We start from the raw sequence: 20,471 nt of genomic DNA, 5'->3' as shown, positions 1-20,471 counted from the left end.
AATGGTAAAACATTTTTCGGGGGGAAACGAGTTAAGATCTCACTTTTACCATACTCAATTAATTAAGGAGCCAGGGGTGGAGGGGTTTGGATCTAAAATGTAATCATTTAAATCCCTTTCTGATTATAGGTCTGCTCCGTGGCTATTTTTCAGGAGACTCAGCTAACGTCTTCAGGCTTTCCAAGGGTCCACATTTACGTAGTCTGTGTTCTTATTTCATCTTCAGTAGAACCCAATATACGGAGTGCTCATTCATATCACTGAGGGTATATTTACGAGGATAGACTCGATGACAGCAATGAGGTTCCAGGACAACAAAAAAAAACACGAAGTTAGTGACTCAGTAAAATGACGGTGTCGGTGAAACAGCTAAATTACAGTCCCTTCACACACACACACGAATGGGTTGGCAACATTTCTAATAGCATAGTGTTAAGTAAAGCTCAACATAGTGTGCACGCACAGCCAGGGTTTGACGTGTAGACATTCAGCTACTAGCCAAATGAGCAATGATTAGCCATGCATATAAGAGCGATGCTTATAATCACAAGCTGTTATAGGAAGGTATCGACCCTATATTATCACCCTCGGACATGAGTGCTGGTATGATCTAAGGGCTGGTATCAGCTCGCTCTCTTCCGGGTGGTGTACAAATCTGCTCATAAAAACAAGTCTCATTTCCATATCCTATTGGTATTTCAGGCTTAACACAGGGCAAGATTATCCACATAGCACACACCAAAAGTGGAAACTTACCTTATAAGACTGAAACAAAAGTTAATACGTGGCATATACTTACTCTCAAGATATGGGCATGGTTCAAGTTATACCAGAGAGGATTTGAACTTTCCCAGCATCTCCATGCTAGGACCTCTAGGTACTGGTAAATCCATACCGTTACTGGACAGATAGGTCATATCTGCTCAGTGTAGCACAAAGGCAATAACAGCAGACAAGACAGGAAGGATTCAGTCTCGAGGAGTCAGGCCTGATCTTAAGCGTTTACATTTTACACAACCTAATTTGAATTGGGTAGTTTTTGCATGAATGTTTTGCTGGTAATTGTGAGACTATATTATTTTAAGAGACCGTATTAGCAAAGGATAGAGAGACAGACCATAGAGAAAGTTACAGGTCGCAACGCTGTATCTGGCCCATTACGGCGTATGTGTGAGTATGGGCAGCGCCATTGAGGCCATCTCCATTTTGAAGTAGTCAACATTCCTCTTCTACCACTTCTATGAGTTGGTAAACAAATGGAAAGGGTGCATACTGCCACCTGGAGTGGGTTGTTTGAACGGGTATAAAACCAAGGTTGGCAATTTACTGCCACCTGCAATTACGGAATGTTTGCTCACAAGTATAATTCATTGGCTGATCCCCTAACCTATAGGAAGTGCCACCCAGTTGACTATTTCAAAATGTTGAATGTCCTTAATGGCGCTGCCCATTCTTAAACTGGCTTCTGGGCACTAGAGTCCTCTTATCTATCTCTATGAGACAGACAGATTAGAGAGAAAGGTGCAACTATAGTTAGAAGCATAAAGAAGCAACAACATTGATAACATGCGCTTTAGAAATCAAACAGCAATCAAATATTAGCCTATGAATTAGTTTGCTTGTTCTGGGTATAATAGCCTTATTGTTTTTACAATGATCTAATATAATCTACATCTACATAAAACAGCTGGATCAATTAATAATAGTCACCAAATTAACAACATACTGACTTAACAGCTTTGATAGAAAGCCAGAATAAAAAAGTAAAATCCATCAACTATTATAACAAGTTATAAAGGGCTTTTAAGTTTAACAGATTGTAGCAAATGTGTATAGTATGTCCCAAAGTTACTTGGTTTTTGTATTTTGCCAAGTAATAACAAGCATGACTGTGCTAAGCAGTCGTGAGTGTCCAGTGACAGTATGGCCTACACCAGTATGGCCTTTTTTTTTTTTTTAAATGTACACTTTCACATTTTCTCTCAAATGTACATTGAAATGCATTGTACCTCAGAGTAGCTTGCAATGCATACACTGAACATTTTTGTCCTTCAAGTTGGATATGAATACAATTTGCATACAACGCTAAGGGATAAACTCAGCTAAGCTTATTGTAGAAAGATTTAAGGTTATGGGTTGGTTTGAAACAAGGCCACTCTTAAAACAGAGACACGTGAGGCTTGAAGTTAAGTAGGCAAGCCCTCACAGAGCTAAAGCATTACAGTGAGGACACATTCATAGACGAGACACATTTAAGCATCATTCATGGCAAAGTGTTATTATTATCATCAACATTTCAGTTATTCTCAAGGGTCCTCTGCCATAACAGAAGCAGCTTAGGAAATAGTGGGGCAGAGGACAAGAGTTTGAGAGAAAGGAGGCAGAGCTCATCTCTGCCACAAAACAGTAAGAGGCAGTAACGTTGTTTTGGCATGCACATACAGTAGTTGGAGACCCCTCCACCAACATTGGGAATGCCCGGACAAATGGAGGCATGCACAGCTCAGCTCAGTCCAGCTCCATAAAAGGCTGAGGGATCAGTGAAATAAATGCAGGACTTAAGGGCAAGGTGAGGAAGAAGGGAAGGAGGGTGTCGGCCATTACCATCATTAAGCATTCCATGCAAAAAATACCAACATTGTTATGAGCTACAGAACCTGGTGATCTGGATGGCTACAGACCAAGGGTGAACAGCAGTGTCCTGGATGGCTGGGCATACAACCTGCTTCACCATTATAACCAGTGGTTATAACCAGGTTCATTGTCACTGTCCAGACAAACAAGCATGTTCCTTGACTAGACAGTGCCGATTAAGCATGGTAATACCCGACAATCAACAAACATATCAGTCATTCTTTCAATCCAAACTATCCCCAATGATCATCCTAACCAAAATGTATGCACACTTCTTGTATCATAACCTCAACCTTTTTCACACTCAATCACAATCCCTAACGTGAGACAAAACATTACCAACGAAAGCAATTCCCAATAACTTCCAACACATAGGTTATCACATTTTACGAGATCACAAGAGTCCAGGTCCTGGGTGAATGATATACTATCAAGCCAACAGTATGGCCCTATACTATTCTAATGATTCCCATACACATATATTCAACAGCTGAGGATTAGCTAATGAGATGCATTAGAAGAAGGTGAAAATAGTGCCGGCAGGCTAGCGCCACATGTTCTCACAAGCAGAGTCCTAGCAGAGCTAATAGGAACAGAACTATGGTCACGCGTTAGCGCTCTCCTTACACCCAATCTCCCGGCCCTGTCATCACAATCACCCAGCATGACATGGCACAGCTGTTCACCTTTAGTCGTCTCTTTCCCATCTTGCCTGCATGTTCTGCTATTGGACAATAGGGAACTCACCAGTACATAGTAGTAAGCATATAACGCTGCCAGGTGGTGCACTACAAAAAACTTGTCGCCTATCGCCTTCCAATAGTAAAATATTAGCAGCAGATCTGGGAACAGACGAAAAGAACAATACAATATTTAACAGAAGATATTACATCAAGGTGAACAAAAGTGTTAAGAAATGCAACAACAACAAAAATTCTGGTACAGACAAAAAGGGCAAAACAAAACTGATTTTGCCAATGTCGCCGAAGAGTGGCTAGGGATTGCCAAGACGTCCTGTAGTGAATGAGGACCTTTGCAAGTGGGTATGAGACTAAAGTGTCTTTGTTCTCACCAGATATGAGGTAGCCTGTTGTCACGCCAACATTTATCTTCACAAGTGTGGGATCTCCCCTGTTGGCAGAAAAAGACAGGACAAGACACAAAATGGGTAAATAGTATGTACACAACACACTGGTTCCATCATGCACTTCAACATAGCGACAGAGTCCTCACCAGACGGGGTCTTCGTTGATGGCGTCATCAAAGAGCAGGATGTAGAGACAGAAGAGTCCCACCACAAGGGCATGAAGCGTGGACACTGTCCTAAAAGAACACACCCCCCCCTGGTCAAATCTGTGATAAAACACTTTAATAAGTGATGCAGATTAAGCGTTCCTGTGCACAGTGCAGGTGGAATTAATTGATTGGTTGCACGGCCACCGGCAGACAGATTCAGCCCAATTAGAACAGGAGATTAAACATCGTTCAGGGGTCACTCAGACAGGCAGGCTGTCAGGCAGTCAGACAGGCAGGCTATCAGGCAGTCAGACAGGCAGGCTGTCAGGCAGTCAGACAGGCAGGCTGTCAGGCAGTCAGACAGGCAGGCTGTCAGGCAGGCTGTCAGGCAGTCAGACAGGCAGGCTGTCAGGCAGTCAGACAGGCAAGCGGGCAGTCAGACAGGCAGGCTGTCAGGCAGTCAGACAGGCAAGCGGGCAGTCAGACAGGCAGGCTGTCAGGCAGTCAGACAGGCTGTCAGGCAGTCAGACCGGCAGGCTGTCAGGCAGTCAGACAGGCAGGCTGTCAGGCAGTCAGGCTGTCAGACAGGCAAGCGGGCAGTCAGACAGGCAGGCTGTCAGGCAGTCAGACAGGCAAGCGGGCAGTCAGACAGGCAGGCTGTCAGGCAGTCAGACAGGCAAGCGGGCAGTCAGACAGGCAGAAAGCTAGTCAGTCAGTCGAGAAAGTTAGACAGGTTGTCAAGTAAATCAGGCACCCAGGCGGACTCAGTTAGGCTGTATCTACTGTAAGCCAGGTCTGTGTTCCTCCTGTAACGACCCACATCAACATCTCCCTGCCAGTCTGCCAGAGAAAGACGAGGCCACTACAGAACCTTCACAGACAGGGTCATCTGAGGGTAATATGTCATCTTCAAGACAGCTGTGGCTTTGCAGTATACAGTACACTCTACTATGGACAGTTGTAATAATAATAATAATAATAATAATAATAACTGACACCATAAGGATTTTATATCATAACTGTGCATGGTACACAGTGTACCATGCGGTGTGATAAGAGTGTATTTTTGTCCGATATTTTGATTAGTAAATCTGGTGAGATATGGCGGCACATTAAGTCATGAACTGTGTAAAACAACTGGAAGTCATGAACTGTGTAAAACAACTGGACGACAAATTAACAACTTAGCAGACTGTCGACACTTTACTGTAAATATTCTGACCCACAATTTTGTGGGATACGTTCGAAAACATTAACCAAGTGTGCCCATTATGGAAATATGGACGATGACTCGATTCTACATCCACTAAAATGTATGCATTAATGTGCTGACACAAAGTATATTATCAGTGTGTGTTGCAGCCAGTAGCCAGTGTTCTATACCTTGAGTTCCACTCCACCTTCTGCTTGTCTGCAAGGCGTAAGAAGCCAGGGCTGACACGGCTGGAGACCCAGGGACTGACCCGGTGGAAGAGCCACTGGAAGGAGAGGAAACTGGTGACCGAGATGACAAGGATGAGCTGGCTGAACAGGTCCATGGCCGCCTAAGCCCACTGGAGAGAGGGAGGGAGAGAGTGGGAGGAGAGAGAGGAAGGAGAGAGAGGGAGGGAGAGAGGGAGGGAGAGAGTGGGAGGAGAGAGAGGGAGAGGAGAGAGAGGAAGGAGAGAGAGGAAGGGAGAAAGAGGGTGAAAGGTGAACGGTCAGTTGGATAGATTCAACAAAACACATCTAGGTTGCATTGAGAAAACATATAGGCAAAACAAAGAACAACTGTGGATACAACTAGGTAGACAGGCAGTATACTAAGTTTTAGGTTACAGGCGGTAAGGAACACAAACATTTTTCGGCCCAACCTCAAGTTTATCACTTATAAATCCAAATCAACAGAGTTGATCTTCACTCACCTACTACTTATCCTAGAAAAGTTGTTTTCTTCAGCCTGTGTTTATCCATTGGAATTGCAGCATGGCATGACTGTGGTGTGACTGTCTCAGTGTGATGGTGTTCAATGTGTGTCAGTCAGTGAAATCCAAAGTCAGTCAATGTTTAACAGAACTCACGTTTGGCTTGGCTAAACTAAGGGAGTGGAGAAGACGGGTGCTTTAGGCTAATGAACCGACATACTGGCCCAAAGAGACATACTGACACCAACAGAGGAAGTGCTGTGGAGAATATAAGGTTTGTGGCTATACTGACATACGTTATGGCCAGGGACAGGGTACAGGCAAAGCATAAACTAAATAATTTACCTAGAATGTCCCCCGGGAATTGTTCCAGAGACACTGTAGTAGATCAATATGGGTAGTAAGTAAATATGGACTGACAGTAGACTATAACACAGAGTAGGTTAAATATTAAAAGTGAAGGCATTTATTTAACTAGGCAAGTCAGCTAATGACAAATCCTTATTTACAATGACAGCCTAGGAACAGTGGGTTAACTGCCTTGTTCAGGAGCAGGACAATAGATCTTTACCTTGTCAGTTCGGGGATTCGATCTAGCAAACTTTCGTTTACTGGTCCAACGTTCTAACCACTAGGCTACCTGCCACCCCATACCTCGTTCAAAGGCATGCATACACTGTGTATACCAAACATCAGGAACACCATCCTAATATTGAGTTGCACCCCCTTTTACACCCAGAACAGCCTCAATTTGCCTGGGCATGGACTATACAAACTGCTGAAAGAGCTCCACAGGGATGTTGACCCATGTTGACTCCAATGCTTCCCACAGTTGTGTCAAGTTGGCTAGATGTCCTTTGGGCGGTGGACCACTCGATACACACGGGAAAAAGTTGTGTGAAAAAAACAGTGTTGCATTTCCTGCTTCCATCACGTGGACTGGGATATGTTTCGTATTGCATCAAACAACATTGACGAATACGCTGATTCGGTGAGCGAGTTCATTAGAATGTGCGTTGAAGATGTCGTTCCCATAGCAACGATTAAAACATTCCCAAACCAGAAACCGTGGATTGATGGCAGCATTCGCGTGAAACTGAAAGTGCGAACCACTGCTTTTAATCAGGGCAAGGTGACCGGAAACATGACCGAATATAAACAGTGTAGCTATTCCCTCCGCAAGGCAATCAAACAAGCTAAGCGTCAGTATAGAGACAAAGTAGAATCTCAATTCAACGGCTCAGACACAAGAGGTATGTGGCAGGGTCTACAGTCAATCACGGATTACAAAAAGAAAACCAGCCCCGTCATGGACCAGGATGTCTTGCTCCCAGGCAAACTAAATAACTTTTTTGCCCGCTTTGAGGACAATACAGTGCCACTGACACGGCCCGCAACCAAAACATGCGGACTCTCCTTCACTGCAGCCGACGTGAGGAAAACATTTAAACGTGTCAACCCTCGCAAAGCTGCAGGCCCAGACGGCATCCCCAGCCGCGCCCTCAGAGCATGCGCAGACCAGCTGGCTGGTGTGTTTACGGACATATTCAATCAATCCCTATCCTAGTCTGTTGTTCCCACATGCTTCAAGAGGGCCACCATTGTTCCTGTTCCCAAGAAAGCTAAGGTAACTGAGCTAAACGACCCTGGGTCTCGACCCCGCCCTGTGCAACTGGGTACTGGACTTCCTGACGGGCCGCCCCCAGGTGGTGAGGGTAGGCAACAACATCTCCACCCCGCTGATCCTCAACACTGGGGCCCCACAAGGGTGCGTTCTGAGCCCTCTCTTGTACTCCCTGTTCACCCACGACTGCGTGGCCACGCACGCCTCCAACTCAATCATCAAGTTTGCGGACGACACAACAGTGGTAGGCTTGATTACCAACAACGACGAGACGGCCTACAGGGAGGAGGTGAGGGCCCTCGGAGTGTGGTGTCAGGAAAATAACCTCACACTCAACGTCAACAAAACTAAGGAGATGATTGTGGACTTCAGGAAACAGCAGAGGGAACATCCCCCTATCCACATCGAAGGAACAGTAGTGGAGAGGGTAGTAAGTTTTAAGTTCCTCGGCGTACACATCACAGACAAACTGAATTGGTCCACCCACACAGACAGCATCGTGAAGAAGGCGCAGCAGCGCCTCTTCAACCTCAGGAGGCTAAAGAAATTTGGCTTGTCACCAAAAGCACTCACAAACTTCTACAGATGCACAATCGAGAGCATCCTGTCGGGCTGTATCACCGCCTGGTACGGCAACTGCTCCGCCCACAACTTTAAGGCTCTCCAGAGGGTAGTGAGGTCTGCACAACGCATCACCGGGGGCAAACTACCTGCCCTCCAGGACACCTACACCACCCGATGTCACAGGAAGGCCATAAAGATCATCAAGGACAACAACCACCCGAGCCACTGCCTGTTCACCCCGCTATCATCCAGAAGGCGAGGTCAGTACAGGTGCATCAAAGCTGGGACCGAGAGACTGAAAAACAGCTTCTATCTCAAGGCCATCAGACTGTTAAACAGCCACCACTAACATTGAGTGGCTGCTGCCAACACACTGACTTAACTCCAGCCACTTTAATAATGGGAATTGTAGGGAAATGATGTAACATATATCACTAGTCACTTTAAACAATGCTACCTAATATAATGTTTACATACCCAACATTATTAATCTCATATGTATACGTATATACTGTACTCTCTATCATCTACTGCATCTTTATGTAATACATGTATCACTAGCCATTTTAACTATGCCACTTTGTTTACATACTCATCTCATATGTATATACTGTACTCAATACCATCTACTGTATCTTGCCTATGCCGCTCTGTACCATCACTCATTCATATATCTTTATGTACATATTCTTTATCCCCTTACACTTGTGTGTATAAGGTAGTAGTTTTGGAATTGTTAGCTAGATTACTTGTTGGTTATTACTGCATTGTCGGAACTAGAAGCACAAGCATTTCGCTACACTCGCATTAACATCTGCTAACCATGTGTATGTGACAAATCAAATTTGATTTGACACACTCAAACCAGTGCGCATGGCACCTACTACCATACCTCGTTCAAAGGCACTTAAATATTTTGTCTTGTTCATTCACCCTCTAATATGGCACACATACACAATCCATGTCTCAATTGTCTCACGTAGCGGTCGACCGATTAATCGGAATGGCCGATTAATTAGGGCCGATTTCAAGTTTTCGTAACAATCGGAAATTGGTATTTTTGGGCGCTGATTCTGCCTATTTAAAAAAATTTTTTAATACCTTTATTTAACTAGGCAAGTTAGTTAAGAACACATTCTTATTTTTAATGACAGCCTAACGGTGGGTTAACTGCCTTGTTCAGGGGCAGAACGACAGATTTTCACCTTGTCAGCTCGGGGGATCCAATCTTGCAACCTTTACGGTTAACTAGTCCAACGCTCTAACCACCTGCTCATTGCACTCCACGAGGAGCCTGCCTGTTACGCGAATGCAGTAGAAGCCAAGGTAAGTTGCTAGCTAGGATTAAACTTATCTTATAAAAAACAATCAATCAATCACTAGTTATAACTACACATGGTTGATGATATTACTCGTTTATCTAGCGTGTCCTGCGTTGCATATAATCGATGCAACGCTGGGGGATGATTTAACAAAAGTACATTTGCGAAAAAGCACAATCGTTGGACGACTGTACCTAACCAATGCCTTTCTTAAAATCAATACACAGAAGTATATATTTTTAAACCTGCATATTTAGCTAAATGAAATCCAGGTTAGCAGGCAATATTAACCAGGTGAAATTGTGTCACTTCTCTTGCGTTCATTGCACGCAGAGTCAGGGTATATGCAACAGTTTGGGCAGCCTGGCTCATTGCGAACTAATTTGCCAGAATTTTACGTAATTATGACATAACATTGAAGGGTGTGCAATGTAACAAGAATATTTAGACTATTTAGACTTAGGGATGCCACCCGTTACATAAAATACCGAACGGTGCCGTATTTCACTGAAATAATAAATGTTTTGTTTTCGAAATGATAGCTTCCGGATTCGACCATATTAATGACCAAAGGCTCGTACTTCTGTGTGTTATGTTATAATTAAGTCTATGATTTGATAGAGCAGTCTGACTGAGCGATGGTAGGCAGCAGCAGGCTCGTAAGCATTCATTCAAACAGCACTTTTGTGCGTTTTGCCAGCAGCTCTTCGCAAGCACAGCGCTGTTTATGACTTCAAGCCTATCAGCCTAATGGCTGGTGTAACAGATGTGAAATGGCTAGCTAGTTAGTGGGGTGCGCGCTAATAGCGTTTCAAATGTCACTCGCTCTGAGACTTGGGAGTAGTTATTCCCCTTGCTCTGCAAGGGCCGCAGCTTTTGTGGAGCGATGCTTAACGCTGCTTCGAGTGTGGCTGTTGTCGATGTGTTCCTGGTTCGAGCCCAGGTAGGGGCAAGGAGAGGGATGGAAGCTATACTGTTACCCTGGCAATACTAAAGTGCCTGTAAGAACATCCAATAGTCAAAGGCATATGAAATACAAATGGTATAGAGAGAAATAGTCCTATAAATACTATATTAACTACAACCTAAAACCTCTTACCTTGGAATATTCAAGTCTCATGTTAAAAGGAACCACCAACTTTCATATGTTCTCATGATCTGAGCAAGGAAAACAAACGTTAGCTTTTTTACATGGCACATATTGCACTTTTACAACACTTTGTTTTTGCATTATTTAAACCAAATTGAACATGTTTCGTTATTTATTCGAGGCTAAATAGATTTTTATTGATGTATTATATTAAGTTAAAATAAGTTTTCATTCAGTATTTAGCTTTTTTTGCTCCTCCAATAATCGGTATCGGCGTTGAAAAATCATAATCGGTCGACCTCTAGTCTCAAGGCTTAAAAATCCTTCATTAACCTGTCTCCCTTCATCTACACTGATTGAGGTGGATATTACAGTGACATCAATAAGGGATCAATCATAGCTTTCACCTGGATTCACCTGGTCAGTCGGTCATGGAAAGAGCAGGTGTTCTTAATGTTTTGAACACTCAGTGTAGATATGGTGCGTGTAACTGGGGCAAAATGTTCATAAATCTGACCATATAGGCCTATGCATCAACCAAACATAAATTCTGCGTGTTTCTATTGACCTCTATTGTCAGGATTCTAGAAGGAAACTTTAGCACACAACAGTGAGGTCTGGAGTTGTACAGTTAGTCCCCATACAGTAGAGAGATGGACTCATCCTGCTGTAGAATCTTCCTTTCTGACCCGTGCAGAGTAGAGAAAGCACTGATCCATACAGATAAGCCTTCGGCTCAAACATCACCAGCCAACCAAGCACCAGCTCAGACCAGCAGAAGCCATTACATACACAGTGCGCTGTGGAGATTGTCACGCTGCCTTGGGTGCTGCTGCGATTGGACACCCTTGAATGTCCTGATGTTCTGGCTCTTATTTCATTCTGTACCATATTGCCACATTATGAATTTCAATGCATGCAGACAATACCTTTCATGCAGTAAAATGCAGCTACTAGAATTAGGCCTACATTTTCTACTCAGCAACACAGCATGTTAGTTTTGATCTCCAGATGATTCTACTGTATACACATGACAGTTACAGTTGAAGTCGGAAGTTTACATACACCTTAGCCAAATACATTTAAACTCAGTTTCACAATTCCTGACATTTAATCCTAGTAACAATTCCCTGGCTTAGGTCAGTTAGGATCACCACTTTATTTTAAGAATGTGAAATGTCAGAATAATAGTAAAGAGAATTATTTATTTCAGCTTTTATTTCTTTCATCACATACCCAGTGGGTCAGAAGTTTACATACCAAATACTAATTGAGTGTAGCATTGCCTTTAAATTGTTTAACTTGGGTCAAACGCTTCAGGTAGCCTTCAACAAGCTTCCCACAATAAGTTGGGTGAATCTTGGCCCATTCCTCCTTACAGAGCAGGTGTAACTGAGTCAGGTGTGTTGGCCTCCTCGCTCGCACACTCTTTTTCAGTTCTGCCCACAAATTGTCTATGGGATTGAGGTCAGGGCTTTGTGATGGCCACTCCAATACCTTGAATTTGTTGTCCTTAAGCCATTTTGCCACAACTTTGGAAGTATGCTTGGGGTCATTGTCCATTTGGAAGACCCATTTGCGACCAAGCGACCAAGCTTTAACTTCCTGACTGATGTCTTGAGATGTTGCTTCAATATATATCCACATAATTGTCCTGCCTCATGATATCATTTATATTGTGAAGAGCACCAGTCCCTCCTGCAGCAAAGCACCCCCACAACATGATGCTGCCACCCCCGTGCTTCACGGTTGGGGCGGTGTTCTTCGGCTTGCAAGCCTCCCCCTTTTTCCTCCAAACATAACGATGGTCATTATGGCCAAACAGTTCTATTTTTGTTTCATCAGACCAGAGGACATTTCTCCAAAAAGTACAATCTTTGCCCCCATGTGCAGTACGCAAATCGTAGTCTGGCTTTTTTATGGCGGTTTTGGAGCAGTGGCTTCTTCCTTGCTGAGCGTCCTTTCAGGTTCTGTCAATAAAGGACTCGTTTTACTGTGGATATAGATACTTTAGTACCAGTTTCCTTCAGCATCTTCACAAGGTCATTTGCTGTTGTTCTGGGATTGATTTACACTTTTCGCACCAAAGTACGTTCATCTCTAGGAGACAGAATGCGTCTCCTTCCTGAGCGGTATTACAACTGCGTGGTCCCATGTTGTTTATACTTGCGTACTATTGTTTGTACAGATGAACGTAGTACCTTCAGGCGTTTGGAAATGGCTCCCAAGTATGAACCAGACTTGTGGAGGTCTACAATTGTTTTTCTGAGGTCTTGGCTGATTTATTTTGATTTCCCATGATGTCAAGCAAAGAGGCACTGATTTGAAGGTAGGCCTTGAAATACATATACAGGTACACCTCCAATTGACTCAAATGATGTCAATTAGCCTATCAGAAGCTTCTAACTCCATGACATAATTTTCTGGAATTTTCCAAGCTGTTTAAAAGGCACAGTCAACTTAGTGTATGTATACATCTGACCCACTGGATTTGCGATACAGTGAATTATAAGTGAAATAATATTTCTGTAAACAATTGTTGGAAAAATGTCCAAACCGACTTGCCAAAACTATAGTTTGTTAACAAGAAATGTGTGGAGTGGTTGAAAAACTAGTTTTAATGACTCCAACCTAAGTGTATGTAGACTTCCGATGTCAACTGTATGTACTTCATTATTATTATTGCCTATACCAGTCGATAGGATAATGGGCTAGTACACTGTGAATCCATGACCGTAAGGGCTCAGATCCCAGCAGCAGTAGAGCAGAACGTCGGTTGGGGCTATGACCCAGGAGACAGCCCGTCTCTGCCTCAGCAGTGGTATGCCAGTAAACCAGCCCGATCCTGCCACTCAGAGATACTCATCGGCACTGCAGAAAGCAAAGCAAACACACACACACACTCACACAGGACATCTCCTGATACCTTCTGAATACCTTCCCAGTGAGCCAGTTCAAACAGTGTGGTTTACAATCAAGAGCATTAGTAAATTATTATTTTTAATTGAACCTTTATTTAACTAAGCAAGTCAGTTAAGAACGAATTCTTATTGACAATGACGGCCTACACCGACCAAACCCGGACGACGCTGGGCCAATTGTGCGCCGCCCAATCACGGCCAGTTGTGATACAGCCTGGAATCAAACCAGGGTGTCTGTAATGACGCCTCAAGCGCTGAGATGCAGTGCCTTAGACCGCTTGCCCACTAAGGAGCCCTAGTAGTGGTGTGTGTGTGTGTTCATATCATATAGGCTATGAACACTTGGACACTTCTTGGAATGGAAATGGTTCAATGTGGGCCTAGTGCCGAGAAAATGTCAACAAAAACAGAGGCATGCTCCACTTTTGAATCTGTAAAACATGGGTATCCTATTGCTACACTTAGACCTACTTGTATAACCTATGCATACACGCACCACCGGAGGACTACTCTTTATACAAAACAAGGATGACGGAATTGTTAAATGTGATACTTTGGGATGGGCCTACACAAAGTTTCACAAATATACCTAGTCAGTCAGTGCACCCAGATTTTCTCCAATTCCAGCTCCCTCAAACACAACAAAGGTCCCAGCCAACAAAGCAGTGTCATGGCTGATTTGATTGGCTTTTGGATAAGACAACCACCCTCCATGTCAAACTCCAAAGATGTACATCTCAAACAGCTAGGCTAGACATATACCTTATCTTCCTGAAAAACACTCCATCTATACTTCTCTCTCTGGCCTGGGTTCCATTTTAGAGGACTACAGTGCTATATTATATGTTATTACCATAGTGACGAGGTCTAACCACTCGACCCAAAAATATTTACAAATAAAAGATCCCAAAAATTTCCATACGCATAAAAAGCTTATTTCTGTCAAATTTTGTGCACACATTTATTTATATCTCTGTTAGTGAGCATTTCTCCTTTGCCAAGATAATCCATCCACCTAAAACACGTGGCATATCAAGAAACTGATTAAAAGCAGGTTCATTGCACAGGTGCACCTTGTGCTGGGGACAATAAAATGCAGTTGTGTCAGACACAATGCCACACGTCTCAAGTTGAGGGAGCGCGCAATTGGCATGCTGACTGCAGGAATGTCTACCAGAGCTGTTGCCAGATAATTTAATGTTAGTTTCTCTACCATAAACCATGTCATTTTAGAGAATTTGGCAGTATGTCCAAACGGCCTCACAACCGCAGACCACGTGTAACCACGCCAGCCTAGAACCTCCACGTCCAGCTTCTTCCCCTGTGGGATCATCGGAGAACAGCCATCTAGACAGCTGATGAGACTGTGGGTTTGCACAACTGAAGGATTTCTGCACAAACTGTCAGAAATGTCTCAGGGAAGATTATCTGCGTTCTCGTTGTCCTCACCAGGATCTTGACCTGACTGTAGTTCGGCTTAGTAATCGACTTCAGTGGACAAATGCTCACCTCCGCTGGCACGCTAGAGAAGTGTGCTCTTCAAGGATTAATCCAAATTTCAACTGTACAGGGCAGATGGAAGACAGCGTGTATAGCCTTGTGTGGGTGAGCAGTTTGCTGATGTCAATGTTGAGAACAGAGTGCCCCATGGTGGCGTTAGGGTTATAGTTTGTGCTGGCATAAGCTACGGACAACGAACACAAATGCATTTTATCAAATGCAATTTGAATGCAGAGATACCGTGATGAGATCCTAAGGCTCATACCGGTACATGTAATTTTGTTGTTTAAACACTTCATTGAAATACTGTAGAATTACAGTCATTCCTATGGAGAACTGGTCCTTCTGGGGAGTGCCAATATGGCCGACCGGTGGCTTTAAAGCCTCCCACTGGCCAATACATAGCATTGGCAATCTAGGGTTTACAGTGGGGCAAAAAAGTATTTAGTCAGCCACCAATTGTGCAAGTTCTCCCACAAAAAAGATGAGAGGGGCCTGTAATTTTCACCATAGGTACACTTCAACTATGACAGACAAAATGAGAAAATCACATTGTAGGATTTTTAATAAATTTATTTGCAAATTATGGTGGAAAATAAGTATTTGGTTACCTACAAAAAAAGCAAGATTTCTAGCTCTCACAGACCTGTAACTTCTTCTTTAAGAGGCTCCTCTGTCCTCCACTCGTTACCTGTATTAATGGCACCTGTTTGAACTTGTTATCAGTATAAAAGACACCTGTCCACAACCTCAAACAGTCACACTCCAAACTCCACTATGGCCAAGATCAAAGAGCTGTCAAAGGACACCAGAAACAAAATTGTAGACCTGCACCAGGCTGGGAAGACTGAATCTGCAATAGGTAAGCAGCTTGGTTTGAAGAAATCAACTGCGGGAGCAGTTATTAGGAAATGGAAGACATAAAAGACCACTGATAATCTCCCTCGATCTGGGGCTCCACGCAAGATCTCACCCCGTGGGGTCAAAATGATCACAAGAACGGTGAGCAAAAATCCCAGAACCACACAGGGGGACCTAGTGAATGACCTGCAGAGAGCTGGGACCAAAGTAACAAAGCCTACCATCAGTAACACACTACGCCGCCAGGTACTCAAATCCTGCAGTGCCAGACGTGTCCTCCTGCTTAAGCCAGTACATGTCCAGGCCTGTCTGAAGTTTGCTAGGGAGCATTTGGATGATCCAGAAGAAGATTGGGAGAATGTCATATGGTCAGATGAAACCAAAATATAACTTTTTGGTAAAAACTCAACTCGTCGTGTTTGGAGGACAAAGAATGCTGAGTTACATCCAAAGAACACCATCGCTACTGTGAAGCATGGGGGTGGAAACATCATGCTTTGAGGCTGTTTTTCTGCAAAGGGACCAGGATGACTGATCCGTGTAAAGGAAAGAATGAATGGGGCCATGTATCGTGAGATTTTGAGTGAAACCCTCCTTCCATCAGCAAGGGCATTGAAGATGAAACGTGGCTGGGTCTTTCAGCATGACAATGATCCCAAACACACCGCCCGGGCAATGAAGGAGTGGCTTCGTAAGAAGCATTTCAAGATCCTGGAGTGGCCTAGCCAGTCTCCAGATCTCAACCCCATAGAAAATCTTTGCAGGGAGTTGAAAGTCCGTGTTGCCCAGCAACAGCCCCAAAATATCACTGCTCTAGAAGAGATCTGCATGGAGGAATGGGCCAAAATATCAGCAACAGTGTGTGAAAACCTTGTGAAGACTTACAGAAAACGTTTGACCTCTGTCATTGCCAACAAAGGGTGTATAACAAAGTATTGATATAAACTTTTGTTCTTGACCAAATACTTATTTTCCACCATAATTTGCAAATAAATTCATTAAAAATCCTACAATGTGATTTTCAGGATTTTTTTTCTCTCATTTTGTCTGTCATAGTTAAAGTGTACCTATAATGAAAATTACAGGCCTCTCTCATCTTTTTAAGTGGGAGAACTTGCACAATTGGTGGCTGACTAAATACTTTTTTGCCCCACTGTATATACACTGCTCAAAAAAATAAAGGGAACACTTAAACAACACAATGTAACTCTAAGTCAATCACACTTCTGTGAAATCAAACTGTCCACTTAGGAAGCAACACTGATTGACAATAAATTTCACATGCTGTTGTGCAAATGGAATAGACAACAGGTGGAAATTATAGGCAATTAGCAAGACACCCCCAATAAAGGAGTGGTTCTGCAGGTGGTGACCATAGACCACTTCTCAGTTCCTATGCTTCCTGGCTGATGTTTTGGTCACTTTTGAATGCTGGCGGTGCTTTCACTCTAGTGGTAGCATGAGATGGAGTCTACAACCCACACAAGTGGCTCAGGTAGTGCAGCTCATCCAGGATGGACCATCAATGCGAGCTGTGGCAAGAAGGTTTGCCGTGTCTGTCAGCGTAGTGTCCAGAGCATGGAGGCGCTACCAGGAGACAGGCCAGTACATTAGGAGATGTGGAGCAGGCCGTAGCAGGGCAACAACCCAGCAGCAGGACCGCTACCTCCGCCTTTGTGCAAGGAGGAGCAGGAGGAGCACTGCCAGAGCCCTGCAAAATGACCTCCAGCAGGCCACAAATGTGCATGTGTCTGCTCAAAAGGTCAGAAACAGACTCCATGAGGGTGGGATGAGGGCCCGACGTCCACAGGTGGGGGTTGTGCTTTACAGCCCAACACCGTGCAGGACGTTTGGCATTTGCCAGAGAACACCAAGATTGCCAAATTCGCCACTGGCGCCCAGTGCTCTTCACAGATGAAAGCAGGTTCACACTGAGCACATGTGACAGACGTGACAGAGTCTGGAGACACCGTGGAGAACGTTCTGCTGCCTGCAACATCCTCCAGCATGACCGGTTTGGCGGTGGGTCAGTCATGGTGTGGGGTGACATTTCTTTGGGGGGCCGCACAGCCATCCATGTGCTCGCCAGAGGTAGCCTGACTGCCATTAGGTACCGAGATGAGATCCTCAGACTCCTTGTGAGACCAGAATGCTGGTGTGGTTGGCACTGGGTTCCTCCTAATGCAAGACCATGCTAGACCTCATGTGGCTGGAGTGTGTCAGCAGTTCCTGCAAGAGGAAGGCATTGATGCTATGGACTGGCCCGCCCGTTCCCCAGACCTGAATCCAATTGAGCACATCTGGGACATCATGTCTTGCTCCATCCACCAACGCCACGTTGCACCACAGACTGTCTAGGAATTGGCGGATGCTTTAGTCCAGGTCTGGGAGGAGATCCCTCAGGAGACCATCTGCCACCTCATCAGGAGCATGCCCAGGCATTGTAGGGAGGTCATACAGGCACGTGGAGGCCACACACACTACTGAGCCTCATTTGGACTTGTTTTAAGGACATTACATTAAAGTTGGATCAGCCTGTAGTGTGGTTTTCCACTTTAATTTTGAGTGTGACTCCAAATCCAGACCTCCATGGGTTGATAAATTTGATTTCCATTGATCATTTTTGTGTGATTTTGTTGTCAGCACATTCGACTATGTAAAGAAAAAAGTATTTAATAAGAATATTTCATTCATTCAGATCTAGGATGTGTTATTTTAGTGTTCCCTTTATTTTTTTGAGCAGTGTACGTCTTTGTTTTTTCTACATGTATGGACATGGTGCAGCCTTTAGTAGGTATGCTGCTGGCAGGCTGCGGCACAGCAAATCCAAGTCAGCCCGTGCTCATGGTTCTCACAGGGGAAGAGAAATGATAGGCTACAATGACCTTGCTCGTGATCATGCACAACGCAAATGCAAGTTCCTTGAACTTTCTTTTGCGGGTGCCTTTTCATTAACTGGATAGACACTTGCGGTTTCTAGCTAACATTACACCAATGGGGGGAGTGGGTTTAAATAGATGATTATATCAATTATTTAACTTGTATACAATCGACTACTTTTGGGTGTCAGGGAAAATGTATGGGAGTAAAAAGTACATATTTTATTTAGGAATGTTGTGGAGTAAATAGTAAAGTAAAGATACCCAAGAAAACTACTTTAGTAGCCAACTTCAAAGTATTTGACTTATTTACTTTACACCACTGGATGCAGCACATGAAACACATGCAGGGGCAGTTATATGATTTGGTTTGACACAGAGACACACACAGTGCTTCCTAGGGCAGATGTCAGTTCCTTGCAGGAGCCAGGCAAGGACACTGAGGTCAAATGTCAACATATAGAGACAGCTGACGCATAATGGTGTCCATAGCGCAATTCAGCAACAGTTTTTGCCTCACTTTGAAATCTATATAACTACCACTCAGTGTGTCAACGCTGCTGCTGATGACAGTTGTTGGAATAGGTTGGAATAGGCCTAGGTCAAGATACATCCAGGGTCATGCGGTTGCCTCAAAAAGGTAGAGGAAACTAAAATAAACTGCCTCAAGCACATGTAAATGAATTTTACAAGTATTTTCAAATAAGTCATGGGAGTGGCCACACAAAGAAGTAAAGGGGGTTTGAGGGTGCATGGCAGTCATGAGGGAAACGTTAACATTTTCAGCAATGAGACAACACATGGTAGCAGTTTTTTTTTGTGGGGGGGGGTCTTGTTCACAAAACATAAAAACACATCCACAATATTTTGGCCAATTGGTGCAAATGTATTAAACTATTACTTATTTTGCATTATTTTCTAGATAAACCTATTTTGCGTCGGGCATATTAAATCAGATTTTTTTCTACCATGTTGCTAAATGTGGCGATACGTTGGATGTCATGGTCTTTACTTGCAAATCATCACCCCAAAAAATGTAGGCTATTAATCGCAGCATCTGCTGTGACGTAACGTGTAATATTGAAATTACACGGCAGATGCATTACAATCAAAGAGCATGCAGTCAATCGATGCAATATAATGTTAATGTAAAACAATGTAACCAACAACAACATTAATGGGCCAGTTCACGCCGCATTGGCCGAACCGCAGCATTCCCTTTAAATGTCAAAGAATAACTAATATAATATATATATATATATAGTCTATGCTTAAATTATAAACGCACATAGCCTAAATTGACACAAATCCTCGAGACTTACCTCTCATTCAAATATGTTCAGCACTCAACTGGTTTGTGATGGTGCTAAGGCATAGCAAATTCTGTCGAATGCCATGTTCAATCATTTTGTTCAAACGGATAGCTCTCTGAGTCATAGCCTACTAGCTTGCTTCTACCTAGCAAAAGGATGCCGGACCATTGTTCTAAATTGCAATGAAATAGATAATAAATCCACCCCACAAAACACGCATATTGACAGCGGTGTGGGATGCAGCAGAGTAGCCTAACTGCATAACTGATGGTCGTTTATGGAAGTGACGGGCGAGGTTACTATAGGGTAGTGACGCGCAGTTCGCGAATGATTCGTTCTTTTTTAACGATTCTTTTTACTGACTCGAGAGTCATGATTCGTTTTTCTACGTGACTGGATCATTTTAGTCGTTCGATTGCAGAGACGTGCTAAGACCACCACTTGTCTGTCATATGCGCTCAAAAAAATAAACTATGAGTTAGAGAGTAAAAAATACATGTTTAGAATTGACAATTGATCGCATGGTGCAAGAATGACTGCAATTAATTTATTATTGAATATTGTGATGGACAAAGCTTTGTAAAAACCAAAACGTACACAGCCTCTGCTTAACAAACTCAAAC

At 43.6% G+C, this 20,471-nt stretch overlaps 1 protein-coding gene across 3 annotated transcripts in view; it reads right to left on the bottom strand.

Moving 5' to 3' along the window:
- Positions 1-20,113, bottom strand: part of tlcd4a (TLC domain containing 4a) — a 28,199-nt gene extending 8,086 nt beyond the window's left edge. Inside the window, exons 1-6 of one of the 3 annotated variants that reach the window (XM_065007108.1) lie at positions 19,858-20,113; positions 10,384-10,442; positions 5,254-5,423; positions 3,868-3,957; positions 3,707-3,765; positions 3,382-3,476 (exon numbers count right to left, since the gene is read on the bottom strand). In XM_065007108.1, coding sequence (XP_064863180.1) covers positions 3,382-3,476; positions 3,707-3,765; positions 3,868-3,957; positions 5,254-5,408 — 399 coding nt within the window. In that variant the 5' untranslated portion in view covers positions 5,409-5,423; positions 10,384-10,442; positions 19,858-20,113. Of the gene's footprint in view, positions 1-3,381; positions 3,477-3,706; positions 3,766-3,867; positions 3,958-5,253; positions 5,424-5,774; positions 5,973-10,383; positions 10,443-19,857 lie in introns of those variants that run through there. The other 2 variants (XM_029626599.2, XM_029626598.2) reach the window with 2 other exon arrangements.
- Between the last annotated feature and the right edge of the window lie 358 nt (positions 20,114-20,471).

Source organism: Oncorhynchus nerka, linkage group LG22 (genome assembly GCF_034236695.1).
Source record: "Oncorhynchus nerka isolate Pitt River linkage group LG22, Oner_Uvic_2.0, whole genome shotgun sequence".
NCBI lineage: Eukaryota > Metazoa > Chordata > Actinopteri > Salmoniformes > Salmonidae > Oncorhynchus > Oncorhynchus nerka.
Note: the sequence above shows the minus strand (reverse complement) of the source record. Positions and strands in the feature narration are given on the sequence as shown.